Source organism: Dermacentor silvarum, chromosome 6, assembly GCF_013339745.2.
Source record: "Dermacentor silvarum isolate Dsil-2018 chromosome 6, BIME_Dsil_1.4, whole genome shotgun sequence".
In the NCBI taxonomy this organism is placed as follows: Eukaryota; Metazoa; Arthropoda; class Arachnida; order Ixodida; family Ixodidae; genus Dermacentor; species Dermacentor silvarum.
This window is the reverse complement of record NC_051159.1, coordinates 107,978,734-107,992,894: the sequence shown is the minus strand read 5'-3', so window position 1 is coordinate 107,992,894 and position 14,161 is coordinate 107,978,734. Positions and strand designations below refer to the sequence as shown.

At 43.6% G+C, this 14,161-nt stretch overlaps 1 protein-coding gene across 1 annotated transcript in view; it reads left to right on the top strand.

Annotated features, from left to right (window-relative positions):
* The first annotated feature begins 2,165 nt into the window (after nt 1-2,165).
* LOC119455819 (uncharacterized) overlaps nt 2,166-14,161 on the top strand; it is a 55,390-nt gene continuing 43,394 nt past the window's right edge. The window contains exons 1-4 of the mRNA XM_037717295.2: nt 2,166-2,321; nt 2,964-3,110; nt 9,391-10,526; nt 12,619-12,709. Coding sequence (XP_037573223.1) covers nt 2,308-2,321; nt 2,964-3,110; nt 9,391-10,526; nt 12,619-12,709 — 1,388 coding nt within the window. The 5' untranslated portion in view covers nt 2,166-2,307. The remainder of the gene's footprint in view (nt 2,322-2,963; nt 3,111-9,390; nt 10,527-12,618; nt 12,710-14,161) is intronic.

Sequence of the window (14,161 nt, the reverse complement as noted above, 5' to 3'; positions counted from 1 at the left end):
GTTTTTGTTGCTTCCTTCTGTTTGCAGGATATTATTATGAAAGGCACCAATAGTTTGCTGCTTCTGGACCTTGGCAAAGCAGCAAATTGGGCTGGTTGGTTGGGATTAATTTTTATGGAACGATAACAGAGCATGTTGATGATGACCATTAGCCTTCAAAACATGGCACGTAGTAACTGCAGGAATGAATGAAGAACTGGAAAGGTAGAACTGGGAAAAAATGACCAGTGTGTAACTAGAATTCTGACCACATGAATGCGCAATTATACAATATTAAAAAAATAAAAGGTTCGTTGAACAAGTTACCGTCGAACGTTTTAATAATTAATTGAAGTGCTTGAGGACTGTGAAACCATTTGTTATACAGGTCACTTTGTTGTAAATTTTGTGCATGTGCACTGCACTGCTCAAAATAGAACTGGGACAGAATTATTCCTTTGTTATATACAGGTCATTTTGTTGTTAATGCGTTCGTTGTAGAGGTAATCTATTGTATAGAGTAGGGAATGCAGAAAAATTAATATAGGAATAATAAGAAAGGTGAGAATTAGCACTATATATGTTTCGTTGCTTGAATGAAGTTGTAGTGTCACACATCCCTGTGGCTAAAACCTGATGCCTGTGCCATGTTTTTCTTCGATTGTTGGTGTTGGTAGCTGTCCTTTAGAATGAATTCTGGGATTTCCGGTCTTTCCTGCTTGCAATAATGATCAATGACATAATGAAATGATGACTGCAGTCACAACTGCAGTATAGGAGAACTTTTGGGGATATGAGCCCTGATGTGATCAGTAATTTCCTATTTTGCCCAAGGAGCCTGAGTGTACAGATATCTGTGAACTAAATGTACTTTATTACAGCATCAAACACATTTAATAGGGTCTACACATTTCAAGCGTGAAGAAACAAGGGAACTTTTGTACATTAATAAAACACTTTGCACCATCTTGTCTACTTCGGAGCAGGTTCTTCAAAGTTGTCTAGAAATCTCTCCTGCTTGACAGCAAGCACCGAGTATGCAACTGCACGATATGTCAAGGTGCGTCACGTAATAATTCAAAAAAAAAAAAAAAAAAATTAACAGGACACGGATGTTGTTCGAAAATTACGAACACCTACAAACGTTAATAAATACCAGCTGTTGGCCTAGTTGGTCTTGCATAACTGTTGACGGGAAATTGGCGCTAGAAAAGGTCGCGCACGTAGGAAGAGTCGAACACAAACGTTTGTGCGTGCGTATTTTCGCTAATGCACCAACTACCTCTCAACACCTATAAAGATTACGTAAGCATTCGACCGTGTTGGTATTCGTTCTCTTTTGCCCACGGTCGGAAAAAGAAAAATGTAAAAAAATGTAATGCAGGGAAGCAACCTGTAGCAATGGAAGTGTTTTTGTTACAGAACTGACGCAGCAGTAGGCTGATGCAATTAAGGACATATCGCGGGGCAATATTGGGCACTTATGTTGGGAATGGGCACAGTTGAAGCTGAACGCAAAGCGCGAATTGAGGAAATACGCAAGTAAAGGATACATATTCCGCACACTCCGCCGCCAAGGAGAAATCCCGTCAGCAGGTTCCTGTGGCGGATGCGTCTCAACCTCCGCACCCGTTCCATGTTCTCCCTTTCAATAATCTTCATATAGTTGAGCTGCGCCGACCCACTCAGCTCCTTCTGAACGTCAATCTTGGGCATAACGTTGTCTCCCGACATTTTACCTAAAAGAATATCGTGAAGGTGAACGCTCGAGTGCAATGCTGTAGCAGACGTTTCTAGTTAATGTCACTTCTCCGCGCGTCTAAAGAACAGTATTCACTCGATCGCATCAACAATCAGTAGCTCAAAGTATCAAAGCGCGGCTTCTTACCTCAACTTTAGCCGTGTTGTTATTAAATTTATTCATAAAGTGCGGAACATACAAGCAGCGAAGCAGTAAAGCGCACACAGTTGCACATGGGATGGAAAAACAGCGGCACAAATACAGACACTAGTCGAACAAATCCACAAGAAGCCACAAAAACGTTTTTTTGACGAGCTAAATCTAATAAAAGATATTGCAAGTATAAAATATTATTTTAAGTAAAGTCGAGAGTTTAGTGCAAATATAATTCGAGGTGTTTGTGCCATCATATTGACTACTAATTCGGTGGTGACAGAGAAGCCGATGAATCAACTTGTGTCAGCGCAACGGCAGCCATATTATTTGTTGTGGTTTCCCTTCATACCATGATTTTACACACGGATGTTGGATATATTCTCAGAATTGGCTCCGATTAGGAAACGTACGTCATAGCGAGAAGCTTGATAATGAACAAAAATGGGTAAATACTTCTTCCAGCATTTTTACGGCTCCCTGGACCGATATACATTTGACAATGTTTATGCTTTGTGAAGCTAGCCCTAAGAAAGTGACCTTCAAATGTGACTCTTTTTAGTGATCATTTGCACTTACGTTTAGAAAAGACGACGAAAAAATTCGGAATCTTTGGGCTCTTAGGTTGGAGAAAATTTTTATGTTTAACGGTAGCGTGAACTCGTATAGTTTAACCGAGATAAAACACTTTTTTGCATAAGCCTAATTCTGCTCCCGAAGGGACGCGAATGTGCAATGATTAGGCCTAGTCCTATTTAGCCGACTGCTGTTCAGTAAATCGCGCTAGTTTTGTAGCGTTTTCGTCTCAGCGCTAGTGTTCTGCCTCGTTTTGTTGCGGAAACATGTGTGCAGGGTTTTCGCTTTCGTTGTAGCTGGTGTTTGGTGCAAGAACCATTAAAATCAATCCCGTGTTCTGTCCGCAGTCAACTCACTTCGTCCGTCTATGTAAACACTGGAGTCAATTCTGTGTAATCACGAGTGATTAATGCGGTTTCTCGCATATTTCGCCCAAGTTATTTAGCCTTCGTGCTGCACGGCTGTGGTCTATCTGGCGTGATTCAGTGATTGTTGCTCCGTTTTCGTTTCGCAGTACGAAATTATACAAACAGGGACAGTTGAATGGATACACGTACTGCATTCGGCAAATCTTCGAGGAAAACACACTTGGATTCTCCCACGGTAGCAGTAACACCACGAAGCTCAACAACAAGTGTCACGGCTTCGCCACAGAAGAGCAGTAAGTCGATGAAATGTTTTCGATCGTTTTGCTGTGCTGGTGTGACGCGCCCCCGTGTACTGCGCCTGTTTGACAGGTGTCGGGAAGTCGCGCGATTTGGAATGCTGGTGGCTGCACAGTTGTTGCTGTGCGCTCTTCAATGCGGCTGTGTTATAGCGTGACTGACATTTTCATCACCTTCAGGTGTTTTTTTCCCTTTGCGTGGCGGTTGCCGTAATTTCCGCGAGCGTAGTAGGCTTCATCGACGGAGGTGACGTACGGAAGCACTGCCTTTGAGCAGACCGAGGCATCCCATTAGAGAGTGGTGTTTCGACACTTGTTCAGTGCAGGTGTTTGCCCAATAATAAAAATGAGTAGAGTGCTCGAACCGAACGTTTCGTCGGTTTTTGGTATCAGTCCTACACTGGAGTGCCTTAATAGTTCAATAAGTAGAGGCTTGAAAACGTTTTTGGTTATGTTTGTGTTTTGCGTCAGTGTTGGTGCGATTCACACTGTTAAAATAATATGCGCATTGTCGTGTGTTGATCGTGATAGTTCTGCAAGTGTTTTGTACCAACCGGGATTTGCACTTCCCAATTTATCTTGCATTATGCCCCGACTCTTGTGTAGGAACAGGCAATACATCAACTTGTTTATTTCTTTACCCGGTGTTATGTCTGTCATTATGTTATTGCCACTGTTTCTTTTTGTTTTTTTTTTTTGTGCCCAAGGAAATGTCTGTGCTGCAGAAAGTGTTTATCATGGCGAGTTCCGTCATAGGCCGCTATTTTGTAGCGATGCCTTATGACTTATTCTATACTAGTCTTATACACTGCTCACGACCGGCTGATCGATCCCGTTGATAACGCAAGCGGGCTGTCGCTATAACAACTGACAAAGCGCGATAAGCGCCAAAAAGGCATTAGCACCAGAAATGCATCGCTGCAAAATACCGGCCATATAGTGTCACACTAAAGGTGGTTCTTGTTTTGTGCCAAACACAATTTTTCGTATTTTTTTCCTTATAATTTTTCAGCTGTCCACGTTTTTTTTTTTTTTTAACATGATGACATCTGAAACACATACAGTGTCTGTGCTGCCCACTGTGATAAGATTTAAGATAAGGTGTTGACCCGGAAGACTAGGGCTGCACTCTCGGTCCCTTCCTGCAGCAGATAACTTTGTTTTGCACTTTTTTGATTAGGAAAAGGCAGTGACTGCACAGTGATAAGTTTCTCTTTGTAGGGGTAGCAGGTTTTGGTTTGTGTTTTGCATGCCTTCGTTAGTTTGTGGTTGATATGCTGCACATTTTAGTTTGTATTATCGACGGGCTTCTTTTTACACATGTTAAAGAGCAACTCTGAAGTTTCTTTTGAACATGGTCAGGTAACAGATGTGTTATTTCCTTTCATTGCACGAGCCACTAAAACGAAGTGTTAAATAACATAATATAGCAAACTGAAATCACTCTGCGGGCTGCTTTTCTATTAGATAGAGTGATGGTGTAGCAAAAATTAGTGGCAGAGTTTTCATGCCAGTATTAGCATTTGCATGTGTGTGCAGTCCTTTGTGATATGCCTGAACTTTTTGGAGCTGCAAGTGTCTGCAAGTATTGATTCAGTGAGTGGGAGGGAACGAGAGGCATTCGTGATGCAGAGGCCCCCTACCAGCCATGTTAGCTCAATCGCTATGGCCTTGCACTGCTGAGCTCGAGCTTTCGGGTTGGATCATGGCTGCAGCAGCGACATTTCGAGGAAGGCGAAAGACAAATGCTAGTGTACCTGGAGAAACCCAGGGGTCAAAATTAATCCAGAGTTCTCCACAAGTGCGTGCCTCGTAGTCAGATTGTGGTTTTGGCTTGTAAAACACCAGCACAAAATTGTGCTGGTGTTGTGCTCCCCCCCTGCGCAGATGTGGTGGGCAACTAAAATTTATTCGTGAAGAAAACTATGTAGTTTTGGCACAAATAGTGAGGACATGGAGCTGACGTTTTCGTAAAGAATTCTAGGGATGAATTAAAAGATTGTAGCATTCACACTCATTTTAATTCAGCATGCAATTGATGGTTTACAAGATTTTGTAAGTGGCTGCTCTGTAAGGCTCAACTCTAACCAGACACTCTTTTTTACGGGCCTACATTTGCCGTTGTATATGCAGTTAAAGTCTACAGTCACCTGGCTTCTGTGTGCCCCTGAGCTCCGAAATTTCGTTAAACTATCTTGGAGTCAGCTTAATTATTGTTGGAAGTTCCTTGTTTCAGAAGATGTGTGCAGAGGGTCACAGCTGCTACAGCACCTAATTTTTTCACTTGCAAAAGGGAGCACACAGAATGAGGCAAAACATCCTTCTTGAAAGGCCAGTGGGCTTTCCCCTCGGGAAACTGCCTCAGGCAAAACTTTGGGGGGAAGAAGAGCATTAGAGCAGAACACTGCAGAGAAGGCCAACTTATGAATTCATCCTGGAATTTTACTGCCCCTTTGTGTTAAATGTTTTGATGCTGTTGAGCAAAATGTTTTGCTGACAGGTGTAGGCAAACACTTTGATGCCCAGGTTAGTATTAATATTTGTTTGTTCTCTCCATAACATAAGAAGATAACTTTCTATTTCTATTTTAAGTGAGCAGGCAAAATACCAGTTGCATTATATGCATCCACCACAAAAAAAAAAAAAAAAGTAAAAACTTCACTACAGCAAGAAATTAGGGTAGCTGGTAAGGTGTAGTTATGACCCCACTGTACAGGGTGATGAGTGGTTGAACAAGGTATTTTGCTGGATCCTGCATTTGGACAAGTAAGCTTGTCTTTAGAGAGTTTTAGCGTGCCTGTAAATGTAATGTCATTTTACTGGGTTCCCGGACAGGTTTACGGCAGATGATGGCATCCCCTTTGGAACGGAGTCGGGGACAAATAGTCACCTAGCCTGCTTGAATTTGGTGACATCTGGTGACACTGCGCAGTGCCTAACCAGAGAGCGCACAAAACTGATACTGCAGTGACCTAAATATCCTACTTCACTGCTGGTGTAAAGAATTGGTAGTGACATTATTGTTAAAGTGCAGTACTTTCATTTTTTCCGTGATAACACTGATACAAGAAAAAAAAATTTTTTTTAACACATTGTACTTGGACAAAATGGCACAAACTGTCACTACCAGCATTGCTACTGCCATCCACGGCTCCGGTAACCCGGTAATCCACAAACATTAAGCAGTTTACGGAAAAACTAAAACTCTCTTTCGCCGTGGTCCAGGCGACGGCAAGTTCACTTTTTGAAATGCTGGCTCCTGCAACATCCCGTTGTTTGAACACTTATTAGAGAGTTTTATAGGGCCCCAAAAGTTTGGGGCCCCAAAGAGCTTTGCAGGTGTTAGCGTTGGGGTATGCAGGAGTGAAGAGTTCTAGAATAGGGCTTTGCGTTTGCGAATAGCGTCTTGTGCTTGCAGTGCCACTACGGTGTAAAAGAAAAACTATTATAAATATTAAAATAAACTTTACCATTTTATGATAAGAAGAGTAATTATGACTTTCGTGGTTTTGTGTTTAATTACAATTGAGAGGTTATTCTATTAGCAGCAAGCGATTTGTTGCGCTTAAATTTGAGTAACCAACTTTACGTGCCTTCACCAGCCAAGCTAATCCACGTTAGGCCTACGAGCCATGAAATCAACAATCGAATTCGGAATCAGCTGGCGTCTAATGAATCAGTCTTCATTACACTCGTTAGTTGAGAGAAAGCGATAACCGCAGTCACTTCTCCTAGCTTGCGAACTTCACGTGTTACCACGAATCAAGACCAGTTAGGTACTCGGAGAGCCGCTGCTTCGATAGGTGCCGCCATGTTTGTTGACACAAAGCTTTTGGGGCAGCTTTTGGGGCTCCCGCTACATCGGTGTTGTTGACACAAAGCTTTTAGGGTAGCTTTTGGGGCTCCCGCTACATCGGTGAAATAGCGTGCCCAACGCAAAATCCAAACGCAGTTTGCGTCTCGCGCATGCACAGTGGTGTCGACGCTATTTCTTTGGGGCCCCAAAACGCCCCTATTCTGAAACTCTCTATTATCAATCACTTCAAGTCTCCTTCTCCTTGGGAGCCTCTTTATTGTTGTGTAGGATGTCGCAGAGACAAGGTGTGCTTCTTGCGCACACGTGTGGTTCTTCATCTTCAAGTGTTAAACCTTCTATAGCAGTTATTCCGACATTAAGACCAGCAGGCTGGCCTTTACTCCTCTGACATATGGTGTACAATCATTAGCAGCCCTATTATGCATATTTAATGGGGCAGCAGTGGATAAAAATTTGCAGCCAAGAAACCTATTTTTTTGTTAGCATGTGACAGGGACAGGGCTGCAGTGTTGTCAAGGGATGAAGATGTCAGAAGCTTAACAAGTAGATATTTTCAAATAATTGCAGCTTAACTTTGTACACCACATTCCACAGGCACATTTCTAGGTTTTATCGGTATATAAGCTGCACCCATTATTGAATTCCAAAAACACATCTTTTTTTTTTTTGTGGGGAAAAATAGAAAGGACTATGAGCCCAGCTTAGCTGTGTCAAACCATAGTCATAGTTTTTCGCCTGTCATCCTATGATCTATATTGAGCGCTGCATGTGTCTGCTCTGGTCTGTCTCGTGTTCTTGTGCTCTACGTTGAATTATCCTCTGTAGGATTCTTGTTGTGAATGCAAACATGCTTACCTTTAAAATGTCATTAATTTGTGCAGTAGCAGCTGTGTCTGGGCTCTCCACATAATCTCTGAAAAAAAGAAGAAAAAAAAAGCGATGTCATTAGATAAACATACACAATAACATGGGTGTGACGGCGCCTATGAAAGCTGCTTGTCAGTGGCCACCTTGCTCTTCATTCACAGACATTATCACCTTACCTGCTTCTGTGAAGTTTGCAACGAGTTCATGCAATGTTGCACTACTCAGAGCGCAATATCTGTAGGCTAAAATTACCTGTGAACTTGCAGTGGAAAAACGACTTTTGTTTAAATGGCTCACTGTGCAAGTGGCAGGCTGCTTTACTGTTATAAACAAAGCAAATGTGGCAGTTTTTGTCTATATAATTTGATCACTTTAAAATGACGCGTGCGCCATGAATGAACTTGGACGAAAGCCCACAGATTCGTCACTGTGTTGCAGTAAAGTATACAAAGAGATCTAACATCTCAGGTGAATTGTTCAGCTCCACTGTATATGTCATTCAACTGAATAAAACCTTCATTATTTCATTTTATGTACACTCTGAAGTAGCAAGCAGTGTTTTTTGTTGGGCCTCTATCATAAGCCACTTACAATGGCTGGAATGCAGAATCATGTGCCAGCAAATTGAAACACCTCAAGTCATGGTTCATTTGGCACCAGAAAGGGAGCAACCACATTTCTTCAGTGCAAGGACAATCTGGCACTTCAAGAATGCCATTGGACATTATGTATCATGTTGTGGCCGTGTTACAGTGAACAGTGTCAGCATCACACCTTTATTTTGTTGTAAAGTTTACTTTCACTAATTTCATGTCACTCTGTGTGTACGATGTGTGAAATAGCTTAAAATTTTGCCGTATTCAAATATTAATTAATGAATGTATAACGAGGTTTATTCTAAAAAAAAAGTGCTGGAAGGCACTGTAGTGTTAAGCCAGGAACATGATCTCTCATGCAATCACGCCATGAGTCTTTTTCTCTCAACTGCTCCTCAGACAAAACAGCTAGGTGAGAGTCTGCTTCATTGCAGATGCATTAATTTTTCATCCTTTTATGATACACTGGCTGTGAGGTTGTGTTTCAAGCTAGTTTCACTGTCTCTGTGCCATGATTGGTACTGTCTTCTTGCAGTGGACCAGGAAATCTGCAGGAACAATTTTTATAGGTACAGTTCACTGGCATGTGAAGGGCATTTTCATGTGTTAACGTTGTGGAGTAATGCATTTTTGTAATAGTACATTGCTATAAATGTGTGTGCTTCAGCTATTGAATTATGATATAGCTGGAGAGCTATGATGAAAGACAGTATGGTGGCCTGGTGTGGTAGATCACCTACCACTAAGTTGGCTGTATCAAAGTAGGCAAGTTTGATATTGAGATTTGCTATTAGTATCCCTTCTGTCTCTATAGTAACGCTTTGGTACTGGTGTAGCATAGTGCGTTAATGGGTGTATGAACTAAGACACATTGTGGGCTTTGATTTTTGGATATTACATTAGCTTTTATTGCATTTGCTGTGCTGCTGCACACGTGTGTTACACATAGCCAAATCTGCTATTTTGTAGCCCTAATTGTGAATTCTCTTCTCTGTAGGAATGGGAAACTAGGGGCCCCTGTGCCAGCCCGCCTGTACACTAGCCCGGCAACTCTGGTGGACGGGCCACACATCGGAGGCCGTAAGGAGCAACGGCGACAACGTCGGGCCGCCCTGTCGCTTCCTTCTGAAGGAAAGCTGCGCTTTGCCGACCGGCTGCGGGCCCTGCTCAAGCGCGAGAATCACCAGTCGCCCCAACCCGGGGGTGCTCCTCACGACCCGTATGATTTCTCGGAGGCCCCATCCTCTGCGTGTGTGGCGGCAGCGGCTACCACGTTGCCGCAGCAAATTCCTGTCTCTGCCTCACTCGTCACTGGCACATCCTTGCCCACCGTATCCGAAGTGCAGCGGACGGTTGAAAATGGCAGCCTCGGGCGGCAAGGCAGTGAGCTGTCGCTCAATCATAGGAGCATCCAGCCCCAGCCAAAGCTCATGCCCAAGGAGGTCCCCGTCCACCAAACGCAGCAGCTCCAGCGGGTGCCCGTTGTCTCCCAGCCATTGTCATCTGTCTCCTTCGCCAAGGGAACCACCGTGTTTGGCTTGGCGGAAGTCAAGCCAAAGGTTGTTGCTGCCAGCAGTGGTGGCACGGCAGCTGTGTGCAGCGGTGGCACTGGGACCAGTGTCACTCCTGGAGGCACGGCCAAGCTTTCAAAGACTATGAACAGGCTGCAGGCCAAAATAGCGCAGAACCGAGTGCTGGACAAGCTCAAGCGAGCACAGCAAGACACTGGTGGGCACGTGTTAAGCCCTTCTAGTCACAATCACAATCACCGGGTAATGGTGTCGTCCTCCACATCGTCAGCATCATCGTCACTGCTCGCCGGAGCAGCCTTTGGGCATGACAGGCATGAAATTTCCAAACCGAGTGTGTTGGCGCGGCCACGGGAAAGACCCGGGCGGGACAGGCGTGTCAAGCTGGTGCCTGTGGCGGTGGCCCCTACAGCTGCGACCACATCATTGGCCACCACTCCTGCTGCGGCTTTACACAATCTGCGGCGCTTTTGGAATGCGGAGAGAAATTCTGGGACTGAGGAGGCACAAGCTGCTGCTGCTGCTGGTGGAAGTGGTGGTAGTGGTGGTGTCAGTGGCTGTGGCATCCACCAACTCCCTGGTGTGGGCTCCCAAGGAGGCGCAGGTGAGAAGTGTGCCTCAGTTCTTCCGAGTATGCTGGGTGCACGAGGTATTTGAGGACACGGCTTTGAATCGCAATGGACATTAACATTCTCCTTCTGTCTGTCTAGGCACTTCACATCATCGTCACCAAAAACACCCCTGTGTCACCTATCTAGTAGATTTATTCCAGGGTATCAGCTTTCAATCTGACACTGGAGATGAAGCAGTACATTTCCCTTGTCGCCTTGCACGCTGACCACGAGGACTTGGAGATCACCACCTTCTTGAATGTCGTGAAATGGTTTTTCTGGGTGAGACAAGAGCTTGTGACCAATTAACATCTTTGACATGGACAATTAAGTGCTGCCAGTAGTCAAATGGCATTCAGATAGTTGAATTTCTCCAGCAGGTGGAAGTCATGGTGAGTGAAAATCCTGAAAAGCTGATTATGGCCACTGATCAACCTCAAGTGGCAGAATAAAAAAAATCAAGCTTCCTGGGGGCAATTTTATTGTCATTCTTAAGTTATAGATTTGCTTGCGGCCAAAGTGCCTGCGCCACCAAAGAACGTCGGGTTGTGAACTTCAGCGCCCACATCACCCTCAAAACGGCATCCGAGTTCCAAATATCTAAACCTGTACGCCGGTATGTATGGCTGATGTCACTGAGAGAAAGGCTAAAGAACAGCCACACAATGATAGAAACTTGCTAAAGCCTGCTGTTGTGGAAGTACTGCTCAGCATAAACGCGCTATCTAATCTGAGTGTATAAACATTATCGAAGCCGAATTAAGTCAGTAATTGAGGCTGAAGATGGTTTTATTTAACAGTCTTATAAAAAAGCAGTATAAAGAAACTGCAAATTATTTAGAACGAGTATACCGGATCTTGTCTGAAATATCGTTGCTATTCTTGAATTCACATAGAACTTCACCTCTATATATTGTTGCTTTTTTTTCCATGCGTGCGTGCGTGCGTGTGTGTGTGTGTGTGTGTGTGTGTGTGTGTGTGTGTGTGTGTGTGTGTGTGTGTGTGTGTGTGTGTGTGTGTAGTTCTGCATGTAGAACAGTTGGCAAACGCTACATAATAACTGACTGTATCTTGCTGTGTGGGGGCAGAAAAGCCTATATATTACCTGAAATCTTGGTTACACATGTGGCCTCCTTGTGGACAATATACGGGCCACACTGTTTGCAACTGCTATACCAGGCACCAGGCCATGTATGACATCTTTACAGGTTAGTTCGCAAGGGCAGTGTAAGTGAAGGTGGGTGGCCATAGTGACAAAAAGCCCTGCTTTTCTTCAACAAGGCACCCGGAGTTGTAATGAAAAAAAAAAAAAGTAAAATAACACTACGATAGTTGATGAGCGCCAACAATGGCAGTTTACTATGCAATTCTAGGTTTCGAGTACTAGCTGACTCAAGGCAAAAATGCTGTGTGGGCTTGATGGGGGTAACAAAACTGCTATCACATTTCTGCACTTCCCTTTTCTTGGTATCCATTCTGTAACTAATGGTCCACCTGTTATCCATCCTACGCATCACATGGCAAGTCAAATACAAACTACTAATTATTTTGTTAAAGGTTTGCTTAAGTAAGTAAACAGTGTGCCTTAAAAAAAAATATGCTTTATGTACTGGCAAATTAACATTTTTAGCAAGACTATTAACTTCTTTTTCCTTCAGTATGAAGAGTTACTTTTTCTCAATACAAAATAGCTGTAGGAAATGTGAATACAGGTGAGAGTATAATGCAATTGTAATTTTGCTTGTAAAGGTAGAGCTGCATCCTTATTGGCTAGGCAGATTAAACTATATGACCTTCAGAGGATGTATAATGACTTGCGTTTCAAATAACAATGTAAGCCCTTGTTCTCACCTTCCAGTGCCTTTGCACTTTGGAAGCAGAAGTACTGCTGCACTTAATCAGGGCAACAGCCCCGGTAATATGTGCAGTGACCTGTCTATTGAAAAACGGAGTGCATGAGCTTTTGAATTTTGCGACAAAAAGAATTGGCAATGCGTGCGGACTTGGCCCGGTTGAACTCCTGGTGGTGATGTGGAATGGCAAGTGAGGCAGTGGCTGTAGAAACGCATGCCTGCTGCTTTGCAGATCTGGGCAGCTCAGATAGCGATTCGAGTGACGATGAAGACTGTGCTGGTGAGCGAGCGCCTTCTTTATGGAACTGGGATCTTGATTGCAGGTAAGCATCGAGAGAGCTTGTGTGCAGACCGTCACCATTTTTTTTTCACTAAGAAACTTGCGTGTGATGAGTGTTTAGGTGTGACCCATCAGTGCACTGGTTGGCTTCTTTCCTATTGTTTTTCCCCTTTTCAGTGAAGCACACGTTGAAGTAAGTAGCCTTGGTGTTCTCCCATTGACCACTGAGAGGGGAAAGTACTCTGCCTTATACAGGGATAAGAAGGATAACCTCGTTTATTTAACACTAAGGACACACCTTCATTATACATATTGTGCTAGTTTTTCAGAAAACTTTAGCTTTGGCACATTGTAAGATATCATTAAATCTGCCAATCTGGTGTTTGAACTAATGGTAGTGACTGAAATAAATCTCATTCATGAATTTTTGAAGATAATCTACAAACAGTATGAAAGAAATGTACTGACTACGCCTGCAAGTTGCTAAAAGCAGTGGTGAGCAGCACCATGTAAACGGGAGGTTCGTTTTTCTTGATCATGTTTCCTCATTGAAAATCTGCGAAAAGTATCCCTTTTTTTTTTTCAATTTTAAGGTTTCGTCCCGACATGACTAGCTGCTCTTTGCTAAAATAACCTGATAAATGTTTACACTGCGGTGCAGTCTACGTTTCACTTTGAAGTCACTCATCATGGTGAGTTAGTGGCTATGGCATCCTTTTGGCTGGTGTGACGTTGCAGATTCGAGTCATGGCTCCAGAGGCCACATTTCGATAGGAGCGTAGTGCAAAAAACGCTGGTGTACTGTTGGGTGCATGTTGAAGAAACCCAGGTTGTCGCAGCTTTTTCTGCATTCCCTGGGAAGTTATGCCTCACAATACAATTTTTTCTGAGGTTGGGCTTTGTTTCTAGCAATTAAGCGGCTTTGAACCAGGCCTGTCAGAAGCCTTAAAAGTAAGAGAAAATCATAAGGCTCATTGACCTCGCTTTTTAGCTGGTTACTAGGTTGCGGGCGGGGTTCTCTCAAGCTGCCGTCAGACATAACGCTTAGGCTTGACGGCCAACTCTCGATAGCTGTCCTTGTACGGCTGGACTTCGTTGGCACAAAGACAAGCAGAAACGCAACAACACAACTGATGAATAACAACAATGTTTATTGAAAACCAGGGGTTTTGCTGGAATGCAAGCTCGTAACTACCGAGACATTTGCCGGGGTTGTACGATGAACAAAGTAGAGTGCCACAAAGGAGAGAAACAAGCCGTTTACCTGTTATTTTTCCTTGGTAGGGACTCGCAATCGTGCCTGCTCCTGCGCTTGCCAGCTGTGCTGATTTCAGCGTCCCAACTATACCACTATACAACAATGTACTGGCATTGAGAGAAAACACCCAGGCCCCTTTCCAACGCCTCTTACTAAAATGCTTTACACATGTTATTCGAATTAGTATCAAAGGTCCAATCAGAAGTGCCTCTAGATGTATGTGGTACATTTTCAATA